General features: G+C 37.4%; 2 protein-coding genes across 2 annotated transcripts; one reads left to right on the top strand and one right to left on the bottom strand.

Moving 5' to 3' along the window:
- Positions 1–1,037: 1,037 nt before the first annotated feature.
- Positions 1,038–8,356, top strand: scyl3 (SCY1-like, kinase-like 3). The gene is made up of 14 exons (XM_067512479.1): positions 1,038–1,333; positions 1,432–1,616; positions 2,006–2,191; positions 2,638–2,751; positions 2,920–2,976; positions 3,060–3,162; positions 3,260–3,371; positions 3,462–3,539; positions 3,832–3,971; positions 4,129–4,310; positions 5,427–5,598; positions 6,149–6,274; positions 6,358–7,133; positions 7,816–8,356. Exons 2-14 carry the CDS (start codon positions 1,452–1,454, stop codon positions 7,876–7,878), a joined length of 2,274 nt encoding a protein of 757 aa, XP_067368580.1. The 5' UTR covers positions 1,038–1,333; positions 1,432–1,451; the 3' UTR covers positions 7,879–8,356.
- Positions 8,357–8,535: 179 nt separating this feature from the next.
- firrm (fignl1 interacting regulator of recombination and mitosis) lies at positions 8,536–20,873 on the bottom strand. Its single transcript, XM_067512477.1, has 25 exons — positions 20,782–20,873; positions 20,268–20,390; positions 19,883–19,922; positions 19,691–19,779; positions 18,761–18,865; positions 18,477–18,617; positions 17,630–17,792; positions 17,398–17,482; positions 17,121–17,259; positions 16,672–16,761; positions 16,477–16,541; positions 16,233–16,381; positions 15,494–15,623; positions 14,852–15,038; positions 13,571–13,653; positions 13,203–13,254; positions 12,650–12,739; positions 11,902–12,087; positions 10,792–10,911; positions 10,622–10,717; positions 10,430–10,543; positions 9,937–10,041; positions 9,759–9,839; positions 9,542–9,679; positions 8,536–8,912 (listed from the first exon to the last, which is right to left on the bottom strand). Exons 2-25 carry the CDS (start codon positions 20,361–20,363, stop codon positions 8,703–8,705), a joined length of 2,754 nt encoding a protein of 917 aa, XP_067368578.1. The 5' UTR covers positions 20,364–20,390; positions 20,782–20,873; the 3' UTR covers positions 8,536–8,702.
- Positions 20,874–21,016: the final 143 nt, after the last annotated feature.

Below are 21,016 nucleotides of genomic sequence, written 5' to 3'. Positions count from 1 at the left end.
TGTATGCTTTCGTTGATTTGCGTTGAATACAAGTAGGTATCCTTATTCGAATATGATGAGACACTCACAGCAATGGAAAATTATCTTCTATTCAGATGGCATCTACTAAAAGTAAAGCACAATTTGTGATTAAGTGGACTGAAGAAAAAAGTTAAATACATTTAATGCAAACTAAGTTGAATATAGGCCAGTAAAGATTATCACTATACTACAACACTATAACTCCGTTCACAAAAGTAGATATATAATAAAATATAACAAAGAGAACAGAACATGAGAGAGAAATAATTTGTTTTATTATTTTAGGATTATTTGGAGGATAATGCTTCAAAGGATGCCCCCTCCCATCCCTTCATGATCAATTTGTACACCCAGATTGAAAGAGACACAGTGTCCCTTTGTAGTACTTTTTCCACTGTGGACATTTTGTCTTTTTGTAGTCCTTTAGGGTTTCTCTAAGGTAATTTCATGTTTCTTTGTAGTCATTGTGTCTTGTAGTCATTTTGTCTCTTCTGTAGTTACTTTAACTTTTTTAAATTAAATTTGATTTCATCTATTGCTCTAGTTTTATTGTCTCTTTCCAGGCTTTTCGTGTCTCAAACTTGCCTGCTTTAAATCACGCAGTGTGAGCTGTCATGAAGCTGGCGTCTCCGGTTCCTAAAGAGCTTATACTGACTTTGTAATGCTGATTGAACCATTGTAGTCAAAAAGGGACCATAAACTTTCATTTTCTAAAACCAAGACACTTTTGTGAACTTTGCTTAGACTCTATTTATTTCAGCCACCATATGGAAGTCACTCAAACACATACCTGCGTTATCTCACGCCACTTTGGCTGAAACCATTCGCTTTCAGAACAGGGGTTTGTTGGAATTTAAAACATACACTTAACCTACGCCGATGTACAATCGTAAAAATAAGATACATGAATCAGGTACCTAATAAAAGCTTTTTCACCACACTTAAAGCAAATCGTCCTTAGTCATCAATTTGCAACATTTCTAAAAACATTGCTGTCCCCTGGTCTTTTAGTTTCGTCTTTTACCGGAAGAGTCTGTGTTTACAGCGTCGCTTTCGTTGCTCGTTAGCATTTTGTTGAAAGGCAGAAAATGTTAATTATCTTGTGTTTTTGGACTAGCTGTTAAAAAATTCCGCAAAACCAGATCAGAAAATAATTAAATGCAACTAACATGACTGTCTGGACGGGGAAGGGCAATTAAGAAGCGTTGCAATGAAAAGCTGTCTAACGTAGCCCAAATGTTATCCACTTAGGCTACTATTGACACGATAGCGTAGTTTCCAGAGCTGCAGTACGTCCAGTATAGTCAAACAGGTAATATTCAATCCCCAACAAGGTCTTAAGCCTGACAAGCTCACGTTTCCACATATCACGTTTGACACTCCCTTTGTGTCCCTTACATTGACGTCCAGGTCCAAGAGCAAACGCGGCTATGGGTGCGGAGAGCAGCGCGGTGCGGAGTTGCATCCTGGAGGAGCCGCTACTCACCTTTCCCTCTGGACTCACGATGCACTCGGCGGTACTTCAGGACGGAAAGCCCGTTTCGGTGTTTGTCCACAAGCGAGGGAATGAAGACAAAGTCAACAAAGCTGCAAAGGTATTTAAGGAAAAAGCTTTGCGCCATAACAAAATGCTCTGTGCTGCCTTACCATATGTAGTAGTTATATCACATGGGTAATTCACGCATTTTCTATATAATAGTAATTATAAATATTGCAATTGTCACATGTACATGTTGGAATTGGAGTGCATCATAGACTAACACCATAATGTCCTAAATCATCATCACAATTTATATTTTCTTATGAGGTACCCCACAGTAACAGAGAACAAAAAACGCCAGAAGATGCTTTCCACTGACAGCAGTCTGTATTTCACTCTCTTGCTAATTAGTGGTTTTGCCTAACCCATTAGTATTGGTATATCGTCGTCATTGACATGACAGTCACTGTTTATGGTAAACAAAGAAATATTTATTTCATCCAGCATCTAAAGACATTGAGGCACCCCTGTCTGCTGCGCTTCCTGTCCTGCTCAGTTCAAGATGGTGGCATCCACCTGGTTACCGAGCGTGTTCAGCCCCTGGAGCTTCTGCTGGACAGTCTTTCTCCAGAAGAAATATGCGCAGGCATCTATGACCTCCTGCAGGCTCTTGTCTTTCTGCACGAGAGGGTGAGCATAAAGAAAGACGTTTTTTTATTTGTTGTTGTTGTTGTCCTTTTAGCTTATCCCGTAAGTTCAGCGTCGCCACAGCAGGTCATTAGTCGGCATGCTGATTTGACTTGGGACCGGCTATGCACAGCAGGGGATGGGCTATTGGGTTTTCTGTGTCTTGCCCAGGAACACTTCGACATGTGATCGGGCAGACCGGGGCGTGAACCTCCGACCCTACTGTCTGTGGGCGGCCACTCTATCACTCACTGCTGTCCCTGCTCTATTATACTTCCATGTGATTTAAAAATGAGAGAAACAAAAATAAGTTGGGCCAAGGACATCATTGTAGAAATTAACTACTAGGGTGCTGTTTCATGCTTCATGTCAGGGGCAGTTTTTTGTTTGTCTTTTGGTGTGTGTGGAACAAGCATAGACAAGTTCCTCACCCCTTTCTTATTCACCAGGGCAAATCAAGCCACAACAACGTCTGCATTTCATCTGTGTTCGTCAGTGAAGATGGACACTGGAAACTAGGAGGGATGGAGATGGTGTGCAAGTTCTCTGAAGCAACCCATGAGGCAAGAGTTGGAATAAAAGAAACACATTCTCATGAAGCTATTTGCATTTGCAGTTTCTGCCCTTTGCTTTCTGTAAAAATTAAACGCACCGAAAGCAGAATGGGTGAAGACCCACTTAGCAAGATATAAGTCTTATGATTTCATTTTTGTTTTTCCTCAACTCCTTAGTTTCTTGCAAGCATAAAGAGTGTTAGAGAGGCTACCTGTGTTCCTCCAGAAGAGCAGGTAAGCGGATAAAATCTCATGATGAGAAATGGATGGTTTGCACTATTTAGATGACATGTTCTCAAGAAATATGTTGTTTACAGGTCGAGGGTTTTAAAATACTTCCAGAAAAACATGCTCACTCTCGGGACTGTTACTCATTTGGAATCATGGTGAAATCTCTTATCCCTCTTCTGAATGGCTATGGTAAGTAGACATGAAATTATAATCTCAGCCCTGACGTGGCGCCCTATACCATTTGAGCTGTTTAGACCATCTCACACACTCGTTCTGTTGTTTCCAGTGTCACAGGAGTTATCTGACAGTCTGAAGAAGACCCTGCAGGTGAGCGTGCTGAACTCTGACCCTCTGTCTCGACTGCCGCTTAGCTCTCTGCTCGCTCATGACTTTTTCAGGTTTGTGCAGTCATGTTTGCTTTTACTGTTATTGCAACCGTGAGAAATGATTTGTTTCAAAGTGCTTCGTTTTTTTTATTCTCTGACTAGGAATGACTTTCTAGAAGTGATGAATTTTCTTAAGAGCTTGACTTTGAAGACAGAAGAAGAGAAGAATGAGTTCTTCAAGTAAGAAATAACATGTTCTTGTTTTTATAGTGTATGTACAATATGTTCTTCTTTGTGGACACTTTTGATATTAATGAGCTGAGAATTAACACATTTGTAATACATTGTTTGAAGACAGTCCACAATTTTGGTTATTAAGTTTGAAGTAGTTTTCTCTCAATTTTGATTTTGTATAAATTTGTCATTTTCTAGGTACTGAGTAACTACAATTGGGAAGTTCAAACCTTCCAATACATTGCTTCAATTAAATATAGTTTCATTTTAACTAAGCCCTTATTTTGTGTGTTTCCAGATTTCTTTTAGATCGGGTCCAGAGTCTCCCTGAAGAACTGATAGCGGCACGCCTGGTCTCCAAACTCCTCAACTCTCTTGTTTTTGCAGAACCTATGGCTGTCAAAAGTTTCTTGCCTCATCTTCTAAAACCGAAGAAGAGTAAGATGGCCTTTTCTAGGACTCCCACTTTGGCTGCTTGTAATATCTCATATTTTCTAATGGGCTTTCAAACGGAATAAAGTGTTTGGCAGTTGTTTAGTGTTAAGCTGTGAGTTGTCACTAATCTTCCTCTTCTATATTTCATCTGTGTTGACAGATTCCAGTGGTGGTGAAGAATGTCTGCTCTCTTTGTCCCTTTACCGTAAATATGTGATTCCTCAGCTTCTCAAGCTCTTCAAGGTCAATGAGGAACATGTCCGGATCGTGCTGCTAGCTCACATCCAAATCTACGCTGAGTTCTTCTCCCATGATGAACTCAAAAATCAGATCTTACCTCAGGTGCGGTGTCAACAGAGTAGCACAAATTGTAATTTGTGTGTGTGTAAAAACATAATGCAAATCATCAGATCATAGTTGGTCGTAGTATTAGACAAATACAACCTGTCAAACTGCAGCATATGACTGACACCATCTTTGTCATGGATTTTGGCAATATTATTATTACAATATTGCTTCATTTCATCAAGGTTTTTGGGCTTTTGCATTTGGACAGGTCTCTTAATGTCCCGGCACACAAGTAAATTTACTGGTGTGCTTCAGATCTGTGTCATGTTGCATTACCCATCATCGATCAGCTGTCAGACAGATGGCCTCACATTTGCCTCAAGAATACTCTGATATAGAAAGGAGTCCGTGGTTGACTCAATGACTTCAAGGTGCCCAGGCCCTATAGCTGCAAAACAAGCCCAAATCCTCAGCCCTCCACTGCTGTGCTTGATAGTGGGTATGAGGTGCTGGACTTTAAGGCCAAACAACTCCTCTTTTGTCTCATCTGTCTATAGAGTTTCAGTCTATAGACGGTCTTGTGGTTGGTTAAGATGCAGTTTTGCAAACCTCAGTCATGCTTTCAAGTTCTGTCCAGACAGATTTAGCTTTTTCCTGGGGACTCTTTCAAACAAACTGTACTTGTTTACCAGAGTTTTACCTATTTGCTTTAATTTCTTTGTTTTGGTTTTCTCTTAATATTGCGCAGTATGACCATAGGGTGAATGTGCTGCGCCGTCCTCTCCTGGGATGTCCAGGAGAACAGTCTGGGCGATTGTCTGGAATGTTTTCCATTTCTGAATAATCTTTCTCACTGTAGAACGTTGAACTCCTGTTGAACATTGAACTGGTTTTATAACCCTTCCCAGACTGATGTGCAGCAAGAGATGCTTGTCTAAGATCGTTGCTTATGTCTTTCCCTCTTGGCATTATGTTAACACACACACGAATGCTCTAGACCAGCAACTTACAGAATTTTCTGTTTTTATAGAGGTTTGCATCATTAAATGCTGATTATTAGCAGCACCTGGCTGCAACTTACCCACTAACTAACATTTGTGTAAATGACATAAATGGCATTATGTAATTCTCTTAGTTATGTAATGTGTTTTTGTTTGTTCCTCACTCCAGGTTTTATTAGGAATGAGAGATACTAATGATTCTCTAGTTGCCATGACACTGCAGAGTCTGGCAGTGTTGGTGCCGTTGCTTGGCGCTCAAGTTGTGGTTGGAGGAGAGAGAACCAAGGTCTTTAAACGCACCACACCCAACTTCACTAAATCTACAGAGGTCACCCCTGAAAGTAAGTTGCCTAATAGTGTTGATAGATATGAGTAATGTTTAACAATAACTATACTTGAAGACTTTTAAAAGTCAATTTAAAATCACTTTTAACATTAGCTGGTAAGCAGTACAGAGGTGTTTAAACTAATATGGCTAACTGGATAAGGAACCCTTACAGCAATGTTTTCGATAAGCTGAATGCATTCAGAAGTACAGTACATGGCACTGGGATAGTTGTATTGCCATAATATGGGTGTGGGAGCAACGGTGTCTCCTAAATAATGTCTTGTTGGTCGCATCAAGACTCCAAGAAACAGGTTTTCCGAGTTGGACGGCTCCAACTAGAAAATCTAGATTCGGTATGTTAAATGTCACTGTTGTCCACGCTCAACAGCTGCCATACAGTCACGCGATTAAGCAGACTTTAAAAAAATTCAGCATAAAACTATATCAATGAGAGGGGGGGTGTAGTCTAAAAGGATCTGCATACTCAGCAACTATTTATGGATTAGTGAAGAATAAAAAAGATAACATTAAGTCAACTAAACTGATTTTATCATTATTTTTAGCTTCACCTGTCCATATAGGTGGTGGCTCCCATCCACAGTTGGCCCAGCCTTCCAAAGTCTTGAATTTATTTCCTAGACCGTCAGAGACTAAAGACCTTGACCTGAGAAGTATGGAAACAAAATCAGGTATGACACCTAACTTGCTATGAATATGAATTCAGTGTGACATTATCATATAGAGCCTTGTCTGTCATATATCTGCGTTTCAGACATCGGTAGACAGATGTTAAATGGCCTTCATCAAGATGGTGAGATGCAGCCAGACAGACTAGCAGGTGCAGTAGATGAGTGGCCTGACTGGAATGACCCTGAAGAAAATGAGAACAGAGATCGACAGTCAGTCCACATCCATATTAAGGCCTCAGAGAGAGCAGACTCCGTTAGTGGACTGCCACTCTCGCAAGAGAACTTGGAAGAGGAGCCCTGGGACGACTTTGAGGACACTGAACCTGTATCTGATCTCTCTCCTACAGCTCCTTTATCAGACCCAGTTATACTCACATCACCCAGAGAGGGAACTGCTACTACTCCGGTAAAACATGGTCCTGAAGCATTAAGACTGGGATCTTACAAACCCCTCAAATTGACCTCAACACTCCGACAATCCACACAGGGCAAGACGACTTCCTCATGGGACAATAGCTGGGCTCAAGTAGAAATGGACTCTGAGAAATCATACAGTCCATTAAACCCTAAACACAAATCTACAGTGCCACTAAATAATGGGGGGAGAGGAGGTCTGGGAGAGGAGTTCACTATTAAGGTTAAGAAAAAGTTAGAGCAAGACCCAGAGCTGGATTTATTTGCTGACATGGCGCCGGACATAAGGCTGTCATCACCAGCTCAGCTGCCACTGGAAGGAAGCAGGGCGAATGACAAAGATCTGTCTAGAGAGTCCTACGAAAACGTAAAATTGTCACATCTTGACTCGTTCAACGATAACCTAACACTCAGTGCAAAGTTTGCAGCTACCAGTTTGACAGAGGTGAGTCTGTGGTTTTGAGAATGGTGGTATGTTTTTCTTTGTTTTGTGCAATTTTTATAGGATCGCATATTTAACACAAAAAGACATCAAATTGATTTGTCTGAATACTGTTTAACAGCAATATTTACATACAATATAACGCATAAAAATCACACAGAAAAAGTGTTTCAGTAAAATCCTAAGTAATGTTTGCATGCATCCTTTTATAAAGGTACGTGTACACACATAATATGTAAAAAGCTCGATTACATTTAAGTTTTTGCCATGTTTACATTTGTACCCAGTTTTTTAAAAATAAAATGAGATTTAGAAAAATCTGAACAATTCTAATTTAACATTAAGTTCAGCTTTGGTCTTATTTCCTACCGTAGTAATCATTTTGTGGCAACTTGTAGAGAAGCACTATTAAAATACCTGTCCTACTAAACAGTTTAGTATAAAAGGTAAGGTGGACTGATTTACTAGACAGCAACCAAATTTTAAACAAACCAATCATAAAGGAATTTGGCAGATGTAAATCAAACTTATTTTTGCAACCTAAAAGATTGAAGCAGTTTAAGTTGTTTTGCAGAGCCAAAAGCCTTAATAAATAATCCATGTTTGTAAAGTCACTTTCTCTGTCCTGTTAATGATTGTAAAGGCATCCATAAAGGAATTAATTTTAGCTTTCTTTTTATAATAGACAGAAACAGATGGCTGGGGAGATGAAGATGACCTGAACTGGGAGGACAACAGTAGCTGGTGATGGTAGTTCACCTGGATCTAAAGACTTGCTCAAACCCACATGATGCACCACTTCAAAGTAAACTAGGACTTTGAGCAGTTCTCATTTATCAAGATGCAGTAAGACGAAATGGGCTGAGACTTTTTACACATCTTGGTTCCCAGACATTTTGACAGAATGTTCATTAAGAAAAGTTGTCTTTAAAATGGAGTGATTGGATGCTTATCAGCTGGTGCTAGGCTAGGTAATACATGAAGCCATTAATGTTTGCCAACTGATACTAGTCTCCTTAAGAATAAGATTTTAATCAGGTGATTTTTGTTTGTTTTTTTGGTGCCAACTTCACTATTGCCGTGAAGACCGGGATACCTTTTGGCAAGACAAAACCTGTAATTTTGATTTACTTAATGCTTGCACTTTGAATGAATGTTAAAAATAGGAATTACATAATTTATTAGCTCTTCGGTTGGTGATGAAATAAAGATTTTACAGTACCCAATGTGGCCTCATGTTTTACAGCAGCTATATTTTGTAATTTTTCCTTTTAAAGTCCCTGCACTTGAAAACCAATTCAAAAGAAGCCTCAGTTGACTCATACAGGAATTTGTAACTCAAATTCCAACAATATTTTCCCCGTGGTAAAGATTAACAGTTGGATTAATACATATGAAAACAGTATTGTATTTAAACATGTTTAATAAACAGTTTCATAAAAGTAGATTAATAACTTTGGCGGGGGAAAAAAACTATTTTCAGTAGCAGCATTGTATACAGACTTCCACAGGCCTAAACTGATTAAAGTATTTCTTTACAGAAGGTTAGGGTTGGAAAACAAAGTGGAGTTGCTAGGTTTTGTTGATGGCTGATTTAATGTGGGTTATGAGGGTCTGCAGATCCTGCAGTCTGGATTCCAGCCACTGTGGAGGTGGTGCAGTAGTGTTGGCCTTACCCTCACTGAGGGTCTGAATGGCTTTTAAAGCACTCTCAGCTGTCTGGACGTAGCGGCTGTACTCCTCCTCTGTACTGGTTTCCTGCCGAGCTCTCTTGGGACATGGCTGAGAGAGCGGAATAATGGGGAAAAATCACATCATACAAAATACTTTATAATAAAGGTCTGTGGTAGTGTACTGTTTTATTTAGGAACTTAATTAAATTTCACCCTCCTTTCTTTCCTAGGGTTTTACTGTCAACTATTTTATAAAGATGAAAACAAGGACCCTTATGCATATTAAATAATGTGCACTACCTCCTACCTTTTACCCATTTGTTGTTGTTTTGTTTTTAAATACACTCATAATTGCCAAATGGGTTTTGGACAGTATACATACATAGGTGGCAAGGCTGTAAGGCTGTGAATACATCTAAATTTAAAGCTACAGAGTTCAAATTAAGCTATTACATAAAGTTCAGATTCAATCCTCTCTGCTCTGCCCAGTCTTTCTTTCACTCATAACACTCCACTCTGCATAAGCCCTTCAGGTCCTTACAATGAATAAGAATGCCAATACATTTACTAATCAAGCTGAACAAATTCGTCAGAAGTGAGCCGCACTTTGGTGCTGTCCAGTAAGACTGTTTTGGGAATCTTTCACAGCACCTCTCAAAATTATGAGAAGTGGTAGTGCATGTCTATTAAAAATATGTAAACAATGTTGCACAGTGTAACTTAATTGATTTTACTAACCTCTGTATCAGCAACAGCAGCAGGTTTGTTAACAATATTTTCTTTGCCTTCCAGCTTTGTATTGTGTTGCTCAATCACTGGTGTCTCCAGCTTGATCCTTTGTAGCTGTGTCTCCACATCCTCCTGCCCACTCACAGTCTACAACAAAACAAAGTCGATATAAATCCATCAGTTTTATTTCAGGTAGACCACTGAACAACATTTTGGTGTCCCTTACCTTACTAAGATAATTCACAACCCTGGTTTTGGTTTCCTCTTCAGACAAACTCTGGGAAATGACTTCCTCGTGGTTGGTAATCTTTAATACCAAGAAGACAAATTAATGTTATGTTAGGGGATCAACTGTATACAGCATCACCTTTGAAAAAGCATAAGTGATACAAATGGAGTTTTACCTCTGCAAAGTGAGAAAAGGCCTCCAGGGCATGCTGATGTAGAAGCCAGGATTTGTTAGCAAGTAGGACTCCAAACAGGCTACTTAGCTTTGGCAGAATTTGACTCTGTGGGATCAAAAAGAAAATTGAGCATGTAATTTGCCTTGTAAATGTAAAAAGTGGGCAAATTCATGATTCAAATCTCACAGTTTTACCCCAAAAATACTAATGATATAATTAATAATGATTTATTCTATGAGGTGTCAATGAAAAATGCACATCTGTAGTTGTAAAAACTTAAAATGCAAACTAAATATGTGGTCAGAAAAAGTATTTACTGCATGAAGATATGGAGGAGAGAAATATGTTTATACCAATTGAATATCAGAATAACTTGTGATGTTTTTTTATAACCAATGAAATAATGGCAATAACCACTTGTTGGTACAGAACAGAACCACTGATAAATATTGCAAGAAATTAAAAATGAAGTTACTCTGTTAGGTTTCATTACCTGGCTATCAGGAGGAAAAAAGATTTTCCCCAGGGAGGAGAGGAATTCCAGAGCAGCCAGCAGTAGTTGATCTGGACATTGTTGAGATACCAGAGCATCCACACACAACAGACCCTTAAATGAACACAAACACACACACACGTAAACAGAGGTATTAATTTATTATTATTAACTGTGAATGTAACAGCTTACCTGACAAATAATTTGAGGTTCAATGTTTTTCACTAGAATGGCTGATATGGACAGGAGCAGCTGCAGACTATGCTGTAGCACAGGGTGAGCCTGAACCTGCAGTGTGACAGATCAAAGTGATAACACTCATGCATTTACGCTACATTTGTGTTTTTTTATTTAGATCTTACCTGGTCTGGACTCATTCGTGACCAGAGCTGGACGACTGTTCTAGCTGCAGACAACATACACTGTTCCTCAGCAGAGGACTGCCCTCTAACCACCACTAGGAGGGACAACAGCACTGCATTCTGTAGACAGAAGGGACTTTTTTTTTTTAAAACTGTGGTCCTATTTGATGTTTCAAATTTTCCCTGCCTGCTTCCTTACATTGTTGTCTTAGCCGGATTTTACATAACAGAAATACAAAGGACGAGAGGGATTTTCCAAAGAAAAAACAGTTCTATTAAAGAATGGGTGAAAGGACAGATTATAAATGCTAACTAACAAATTATTAACTTTTAACCTGCATGTTAACTTTTATTGTCTAAACAATCTCTAGGCACATAGATGCTGTGCCAAATTGCTCATTAAATAAAATACAAAATTGATAATTCTGTGCAATGTCCATATTTATATCACAGAGAACCACCATGTAACGTCTAAAGAGCAAATAAGCTGACTTGGCTTGATAACTGAGGAAAATTGGGCTCAGAAGAACAAAGGAGAGATTAATAATAGTGACATTTTATCTTTGTTATGCATTTTTACCCATGAGAACAAAGTTATCTAACACTGTTATCACTTGTCACGATCAGGACCTAAACTGTTGCCTTGCCCTTGATGTTTTTTGTGTTTTTCTCGCCACATACTGTTAAAAGCTTTAAACTTGGCAATACCTCAATATGGCAAGGCTAATTCATTTGTTTCTGCTGGACTGAAGACATTTAGAAATATCTGAGATGAAAGGATAGATATCAGATTAAAGTTTCTAATTAAGTCTAACAACAGAGAACATAGCAACTAAGTAGATGACCCAAATTTTATTAAATCCAAAAGGTCTTTGGTTACAGCAAAAACAAATAAAGTAGCCTTGCTGCTCCAACACTTTTGGAGGGAACTTAATATGCAGAGTTCTTCATTACATGTAATTATTTGCATTGCATTTTTTTATTTGCAAAATCTTTGCCTCTTTACTTGAGCACAAAGCTGGCCTTGACCCATCATCCATGTGGTCTACATGGAGAAAACTGACCACTTGTGACACCCCCAATATAGCCCATATCTGTTACTGCCCTTACCACTTTGGTGACTTGTCCCAGTTTGAACCCTCCATTCTGCCACTCTGTCACAGTTTTCTGGGTAACGCTAATGATGTCAGCTTCAACACAATGACGAACATCACATGAAAGAGCTCGGACAAGAACGTGATGCCATACTGAATGGTTTTCCACCTCAGATGGTGGGAAACGCGTTACCAGCTCCATCTGGAAAAACAAACTGAACTAATTATCTTTAAATCAGAATTATCCAAAATTGAAGTTTTGACAATTTATAGTTCTATATCAATTGTTCTATATAAAGCTTTATATGCTATATAGTATGGTGGTGATATATACTATATATAGCTTCATTTTTATTTTACAGATAAAATCAAAGCAAGCATCAACCATAGGACTAAACTGATAGTTTTGCAGAATTACTAAAGATTGTTGACAAATTAAAGAAGTAAAGTTGAGTAAATGAGGTGTGAGGTCACTGAATTTTTATTAAAGAATAAAAAAATTGTCAACATTTTAAAAAATGTTCAATTATTAAAAATCTACAGGAGATCGTAGACGAATGTGTTACGCCTAGTTTTTAACCACCATTATCAAAAGATTAATTAAGTTACTCCACTATTATAGTGAAATCATAGTGGACTCCACTGTCCACTATGATACTAAGAAGTTTGGGTGATGACTTTGCCTGATTTTGAATTCCAAATAGCACACTGACACTCTAATACATCTAAGGAGCCCCTTAAATAATTCAGTCACAGTTTATAACCTGTTGGTCTGGTGTCATAAGAAACACCATGCGTTTTAGCAGGAGGGCCAGGTGGAATGACTGGTAACACTCAGCAGGGCAGGTTTTAACCTAAAGGAGAAGAAGGAGAGGGAAAAAAGGGGGAAGAATAGTGCAGTGTTAAGGCTTAAACTACAACAAGGGGAAGAAGGGGATGTACAAGAAAATGAGTGGGATCTAGCTTAATCTGAGGATTTATGATGTAAGACATAACATCAAATCACATGTGTCAAAGTTCTAGAGGGTTCAACAACACCCTGATATACTAATCTATAACCTGGAGAAAATGAAAAGAGTAAGGGGATTTACAGTTATGATAGTAGTAGTAGATAGTTCTCAGGAAATGATACACATCAAACAAGATGGCGAGAGCCAAAAAGGTGGAATGTGATCCTGCAAACTACTGTGTGTGCAAAATTTAAACGTACATCAGTCCCTCCAGGATTTCAGGCCTTTTTTAAGTGGTTTAAAATGCCTGATTTTGTGACAGCTTTTCTTTAAAAAAAAAACTGTGATGAATGTTGTTTCTACCAACCAGCTGAGCAATGAGGAGGACATGATGTAGACAAAGTTCTGTAGTCCCATACCTAAACACAGAAAAGACTAAATCAACAGATTGAACATAATGCAATACAAGCTTAGAACCAGACTTAACTAAAACTGAAATAGTAGCTTCCTAATAGTAGCCTAACGATACAAGTAGAGTAGATAAAAGTAGAGTCTATAATATATTGTGGCATGGCAAACACAGCTAAAAAGTACAAGGATCTAAATACGGCTGTGCAGTGCACATGCATGTGATCTGTAAATTAACTGCCTGAAAATACCAGTTGCTAATACAAGTACAACAAACCCTTGTCAGAGATGATGAATTGTGAAAATTGTATTACTCCTTACTCTCACCGTGCTGAAAAGCACCACACATCTGTTGCCAGTAAAGCTGTTTGGTTATCAGCCTGCAGGACAGCCTCAATCAAACAACACTCCTAAAACAGTCCGGAGATTAAAGGAGGAGGGAAACAAGAGAGGAAAGTGTAGTAGCCAGAAAAAACAAGGCATTAAAATACATAACAGAAACTGAAAGGGAAGATTAACTGGAAATTCTGCCATTTGATTCCATGGATTTCTGGTAAATACACTACTTAAAAAAAGACCCCAGGCAGATTCTGGCTGAATATTATAGGAAAATAATGAAATTGTGATTTCTTTATAAGGTATACTGTAACTGCAATTTATTTCTAAGTTACTCTTTTTCTTTATTATTCAGTGCAAACACGCTTTAAATGATAAGACTAGTCGGTGTAAAAAAAAAAAAAAATTACAAATACCAATTAACACAATGCATACATATTGTCAAGGTTCTAGTGTAGCACTTCTCTCACATCGATGACCATATTCTCCAGAAACCAGATAGTGAACGTTGAGGGTAAACTATATTAAATTATCTCAGTGTTTTGATCCAACTTCGTTTGAAGTGATAGCTTCACTTGATAGCTGGCTAAACAAACCCAACTTGCATTTGGAGGTTGCATTTGCAAATGTGCCTTTACTATTTTCCTTTGACAATAGTGTGGTTTCTTGCTTGTGGATATCAGGGTTTGCTTCTGCTGAGGCCATTTTCACTAGAGTTAGCAGCGCTGCAGTTGTTTGTCTTGTATTATCTGTCTTAAACTTTCTTCATCCACTCTCACGCACTTCCTTTGCAGGCAGAGAAGGGAAGATCTTTCTAAGTGAAGCCTGCAAAAACGCTTCTCTTATTACTATAGGAATAGCACTTTTGCGCTTTGAAAATTGCGTTCTGTTAAATTGAAGTATCAATTTGAAAACTAATTTTCAGCTTTGAAGCACATCCAGAGGATTGATATCTATTCTAATATTGGTATATTTTGAAGAATTGTCTTAACTAAAATAAAGCAGTTGCAATATGTTGTTCACGTTCTATTGCGAATGAAATATGGGTTGATGAGATTTGCAAATCATCGTATTCTGTTTTTATTTATGTTTCCACGTGTTCCCAACTTTTTTGGAATTGGAGTTGTAGTTCAATAAAATCCAACTATGGGATATATGATTTAGATTAAATTTTTATGTCTTCAGCCTTGGAGGAAACCTAGTTTAACCAATATTAGCAAAATAGCATAAACCCACTTCTACTGAGGTATGTAGTTAGCAAATTAACCTCACCAACATGGGAAAGTACACTGGAGGAAGTGCAGCCACACTTGCACAGAGGTGCACACAGATGTGATGGTGCAACGTGATTTGGACCTGGGCCTGACCCTTCATCATCACCCCTGGCAAAAGCACTGGAACTTTTCTCTCAGGATAGCAATGACGGAAACTAGCGAATAAGGCCTGGTAAAGAGGAAGCCTGGAGACAGATAGAATGGAAAAATAAGAGTTTAAACATGTTTCACATAAGGCAAGTGTAGAAAGAATGTCAATATAGCTTAGAAAATGTAATACATGGTATGCTTTTCAGAACTGCTAAATGATACATCTCCACATCATCCAATCTCTGTTTTAGAGACTTGTCCCTGTGTGATGTAAGAATTATGAAAATAAGTGTAAGTAAGTAATTAACAAGATTAAGGAAATGTATTCTTAATGCAAGTTTGCAAAAATGATAAACTACAACTATTAAATTATGTTGGAGCTAAAACTGATTTAACGTGATTAAACTGATAAACGACCCATCAGTGTATTTCATCCTGCTGAACAAATTACATAATTGTTTAAAGCTTAACACAGGGCCCTGCATTGAAGCACCAAATGTAACACAAATACTGCAATTAATTACAACAATGACAAAATGTTTTTTTTTACCTTGGCATTTCTTCTGAAAACTGGCTACCAGTGTACCAAAGCTGCAGCACATCATCAGGTTGGGAGGACAGCTGATCCAGTACACTCACCAGCAAAAGACAATGAGGAAGCTTATGCTCAGGGATTAAACCTGTAGACAAAAAGGGTAATTATACTACTGTATATTGTATATTTTTTTGCAAAATCCATTATCAGGTAAAAATATGATTTAGCAATTCTGTTGAGTAATCAATCCTCCAGAATAAGCCACACATTTCCAAAAGTATCCCACAAAAGTCAGAGATGTAGGACTTACATGATTTAAAGTTTTAGGGTGAGAGAGTAGAAAGTCACCACTTGTGGCCTGAAAGCCCTTGAAACTGTGTACAGCAATAAACTAGATTCACAAATAATTTATAAATAATGTGTTGATCTATCATGCTAGACTAGCATCTGCACTGATATTGACGGGAAAAGTGGAATTTTATTCCTATTACATTTCAATTTTAAAGAGTGTGGTTTGCTCACATTGGAAAGACAACAAGAGGAATTGTACATTCCACTACACATTACACATGTTCACACTAAAGTGGCCTAACTTTGTTACTTACAGTAAACATTAAAATATATTATGTAACACTACAAAATTTGGAAGCAGCCAGTCACTTATAAAACAAACACTCAATTGCAAAGGGAAACAAGAAAGCATCTATCAACCTTGCAAATGAAAAAGGGTAAGCTGAGAATAGGCCTTACTCACAGAGGCCTTCCTGAAGGACAACTTCGGCAAACGGACTTAAAGGCAACAGTTGGAGCAGGAGTGCATTCATGGGAACCAGAGCCACAGCATTCAGCTCCGCTAACAGAGCTGCAGGCAGTGTTGGAGCACACAAACTAGGAGGAAACTTACTGCAAAACATCATGCAAATGTAAAATGTGTGTTTCTGCACTGCTCAGCCTGCTTCTGAATCTACTTCTTAAAATTGCAGCAAATACTCACATACCTGATGATCTGGAGGTAGATTTGGTGAAAGTGTGTACAATACTTATTGAGAAAGACTTTGAATTCCTGTTAAAAGAATGAAGTATTAGCAGATGTATCAGAGCTACTTTGAATCAGAGTTTAAAAAAGTAACAGTTATAGCAATGACATAAAGATTTTAAAAGGCAAAGAAGGTTGCAAAAAGACCTTTTCATACCTTTATGTAATGGACCAAAGTGTTGGCAAAAAATCTGCACATCTTTGCAGTTTTCAAAAACAGTTTATATTCTGGACATTGTGTTTCCTCCTTTAGAAAAGAGACAAAAGGACATTACTGCAAAAAGTCAAAAGGTTAAAACAAACCAAGTCTACATGGGAAGTATCACAGAAATATCCACCTCAGTGGTAAAACTAGTTGGCATCAGGTCAGTCAAGAAAAAAGTAATGTTCTCTAATAGTACTCCTTTACTGACCTTTCCTTACACTCCTAATTCACCATCATTAAAATTCCGAAGGAAACAAAAAATGTAAGTTAGAGACGCAATTCCTATCCAGTAATCCAGCAACTCTAAAAAAGTCATAGGCATTTTCTTAAAATAATCCTAAAAATAAATAATATTCCTAAAACAACACTTTTTATTTGGTACAACAAATCAGAGCTCCTACCTGCAGCCCTGCATGTTGAATCTGTTCAGCTAGCTCCACACTGTTGTGGAAGGAGACCAATAGGTTGTCACACAGGCTGGTGGTAATGTTACCATGATGTAGATGTTCCTCCACTAATGACTGGTACTTTAGACTCTGTCTGAATAGATTTGAGGCAATTTAAAATAAGTCCATTATTAACCAAAATAATTAGTATCCAACCCCCATAACAAAATAATTCTTCTATTTTGAAAGATAATATGACAATAACAAAAACATAAGTATATACTGTACTGACTTGATGAGAAATTTCCATGTGTTTGCATGCAGTGCCATGTCCAAGTTGGAGATAATTGAGCAGATATCCAGCAGGCTGTGAATCACTGAGTAAAATGATAAATATACTTAACAAATTGAAGAATACAAAAATACCAAATAAAGCAGTAATAGTTCCATAATTTTGTTAAGCAGCAAGTATACAACTACAGAAAAAAGAAAGCATTTAAAATGAACAACACTGAGAAATACACCTGTAACAATGTCAGAGACTTTCTCCTCTGAGGCGCTGCTGTCAAGAGAAATCCTGTCCAGAAGTTCCAACAAACACTTCTGTAGGGAATAGGCCGCTTTGAAAAGTCCCTGGAGCAGATCTGCCACCAGGGACAGACGGCCACAGTAAATCACCTCACTTTTCTGTTGAAAACACAGAGAAAATGTTTCGACTAATGATCTTACTTTTTTAAATGTAGGTTTCCACTACACTACATAGAGGATGGGAGTTTAAACTTCATTGTAACTAGGTTTTGTGTTTCATCGAATCTCTACATAGTTGTGTCTTCTGCCATAATAGGATGCTTGTCATATAACTTTATTATTAATGTCTTCTTTTGGTGTTGATGGCTCAGATAATAGTTCTACTTTTATTATTTAAAAAGAAGGAGAAATAAGAGGAGAAAGAAATGCCAAACTATGTAGATTTTAGGTAAACAGATAATTTTACAGTAATCCAAATGACCAAATGTCCACATTTGTGTAAAAACATACTCAAAATAATGAGCGCTAACTATACTATTTGCAAATCTTGCACTACGTAAGGTTAGCTCTCAGTAATTAGCTGTAGTTTGTGGTAGTTTTTTACACCAGCAGTCAATGAAATTGCTCAAAAACTTTAAACATTTTAAACATTACTTTTACTTACCACATCTCTTGTAAATAAAAACTTATTTTAACAGATTGTTTAGAAATAAAGAACCAGAATAATTGTGGTAATTATGGTTAGATTGATTTATGTGTTATTAAATAGCAATCAAAATGTCAAGCCATATGCATTCATTGAAATTTCCTCATTATAAACACTACCTAACTAAAGAAACTGACCTTGCAGTGATGAAAGGTTTCCCTAAGGATTTTCAGGATACAACTTGGTAATGATCGGATAGCATTCAGGTCAGGGGTTTCCTCAAATGAGCCAACATGATGCACACAAGTGGATAGTACATCAATTATTTTCATCATTGCCTGGAAGACAGACGACAAAAATCAAAGGTTTTAGTCAGTACAAATACACAGCATATCATACATACAGTAGCATAAACTCACAAGGTGCTAAACATTCCATTCTGAAATACACAACTTAATATAAAAGTCTTAAAAGTTAGTACCTCCAGAATGCTCCTTAGTAAGGCACACAGCTCAGTGTTTTGACTCGACAGTCCACCAACTTGCTCTGAAATTTCTTTCATCATGCTTTCAAATATGGTCACTACCTGCACATATCGAATGCAATAATTAGGAATAGCTTCATAAAATAAAAAAAGACATTATCAAACCTGGCTTAACAGTCTACCTCTAGTAGGAGTTGTTACAGTGAAATCCTTATCAATACTCTGCAGTTAAAAAATTCAGTATGAACGGAATTACTACTGGTGTTTTATAAACGGAGCAACTTTTGCTGAAAGAAGAAGAAAAAGAAAAGAAACAAAGGCAAACAAAGCAGAGATTTAGGGCAAGATCCTGAATGGAGAGATACAAACAACACAGACTGTAGAGTCTACAGAGGAATATGGAGGTAAAATAAAGCAAACTTCTGGTAAAGTACTTGTTATATAACCCTCGGCTGTCACCAATATCAGTCGCAAATATTAAACTTTCTTTTTTTAATAACCCTGACAAACATGAGTATGACTTTAGCAGAGCACAGCTTGCATCAAGCTTTACTTTCATTATCATTATTATCATTTAACAGCTCTAAACCACAGACATTTTTCCACCTCCACCCACCTGCGGAGGTTAATGTTTCAGGTGCAGTATCAGAGAAGTTTTGAGTACACAAAGGCAGAATTGGACCCCAACTTATTTAAGGTGTGCAGGCTTAGTTTTTTATAGAAAGCGCAAACTAACATAAAGGTCAATATATTATAAAAAAGGTTATGGATAAATTAATTAAATCACTAAATATTAACATTAGACTTTGTATAATTTCCCAAGACCTGCAGGCACTTTGGGTGTATTATTTAATGCTAGTAAATATATTAACATAATGGATCCGAAAGACAAAATGCACTTATCAACTCAAAATCCACTTTATTTACCTTTGGTAAGATCTTGGAGAAGCACTCATCTTCCAGCTCTGACAAACTGATATGAGGGAGGAACTTGTCTGTAATTGTCTTCAGTATACCTGTAGAAAAGATGTGTTTCAAGATAGTTCACCCTTAATAACTAACATTACTGAAGTGACAAAAAACTATTTTATAATTTCAATTAGTACCATGAAAACTTACTTAAATGATCGTGCCAGCTTTCAGACTTATTATGCAAAGATTGTAAATTGTCAAGGAAAGCATCAGATTTACAACAAATTCTAAAAGAAATTATTAAATATCTAGTATTACTCAAACGTTTGCAAAGTTTCACAAAGAAACAAGCTTTATCTTCACTACATTTTATCTTGAGAGGGTCTGAAAATGTTGCTATTCAATACACCAATAATAATAATAATAATAATAATAATAAGTGTAATAAAAATTCTATTTAGAAAATACACAACTACAGATGATTTGTTTTTTAAACTATATATCTTTTTACAGAACTATAACAAGAGCAAAAATTAGCAGTTTCCCCTCGGGGATTCATAAAGTATTTCTGATTTCTGAAATGAAAGGATATAGTGAGTTTTGGCAGGACAGACTTCAGTTGCTGGCGGCAGGTTTCCTGACTCCACTGCAGCACCTCCTCCAGAAGAGAAGTGTTGGTCTGGGACATGATAACAGCAGTCCCACGTTAGGACAGCTGTCCAAACAATAGAAGTTTTAGGAACAATTAATCGACTTAGTCATTCAAATTAACTCACTGTTATACCATCGCTTTATCAGTTCCAATTTATAGCAGAGTGTAATGTTATCTGTACTTCGCCTTCGGTTTAAACAGGAGTCAGTTGATATTAGCGTTAGCTTAACGCTAACGTGTTTGACGTGTTTAGTGTACTGCTACTTAGCTAGACAACACTATACGTACATTTTTATATCTTCTTACTATTAATGGAAACGGTATCGTCTGTTCAAAGACACAAACCTTACATAGTAACTCTATTGGTTAGTTTCTCTCATTGTCATCATTACATTTTTGGTAATTACTAGATAAAATGCAGAAAATCGAGCAGATTATGGAAAACAGGACATACCGCGCGCCGTTGTTTGAGTCGGATGTGACGTTGTAGCCATCTGCAGCTGATTGGCCAAAATGTGAACTCCCAGGTTTTTAACCAATAAAAGAGCGAGTTAACGACAAACCAAAATAAAATAACAACTACCCCACGGAGGTAACCGTGATCAGATGAAAGTGTTAACGCTAGTTAATAAATACCGTATGTATGTTAATAACATGGGGAAATAACACGGGCAGCACAGTGGTTAGGG

This window comes from Channa argus, chromosome 8, assembly GCF_033026475.1.
Source record: "Channa argus isolate prfri chromosome 8, Channa argus male v1.0, whole genome shotgun sequence".
Taxonomy (NCBI): Eukaryota; Metazoa; Chordata; class Actinopteri; order Anabantiformes; family Channidae; genus Channa; species Channa argus.
This window is presented reverse-complemented; position numbering and strand designations above follow the sequence as displayed.

Excerpts from the sequence above, each read along its gene's own strand:
- firrm (XM_067512477.1), bottom strand. The coding sequence starts at position 20,363 with ATGTCCCAGACCAACACTTCTCTTCTGGAGGAGGTGCTGCAGTGGAGT. Across the intron at positions 13,255-13,570 it reads GTGTGGTGCTTTTCAGCACG|GTATGGGACTACAGAACTTT; the intron begins GTGAGAGTAAGG and ends TTCTGTGTTTAG. Across the intron at positions 9,840-9,936 it reads CCTTTTCTCACTTTGCAGAG|ATTACCAACCACGAGGAAGT; the intron begins GTAAAACTCCAT and ends TTGGTATTAAAG.
- scyl3 (XM_067512479.1), top strand. The coding sequence starts at position 1,452 with ATGGGTGCGGAGAGCAGCGCGGTGCGGAGTTGCATCCTGGAGGAGCCG. Across the intron at positions 3,163-3,259 it reads CCCTCTTCTGAATGGCTATG|TGTCACAGGAGTTATCTGAC; the intron begins GTAAGTAGACAT and ends TGTTGTTTCCAG. Across the intron at positions 3,540-3,831 it reads GAGAAGAATGAGTTCTTCAA|ATTTCTTTTAGATCGGGTCC; the intron begins GTAAGAAATAAC and ends GTGTGTTTCCAG.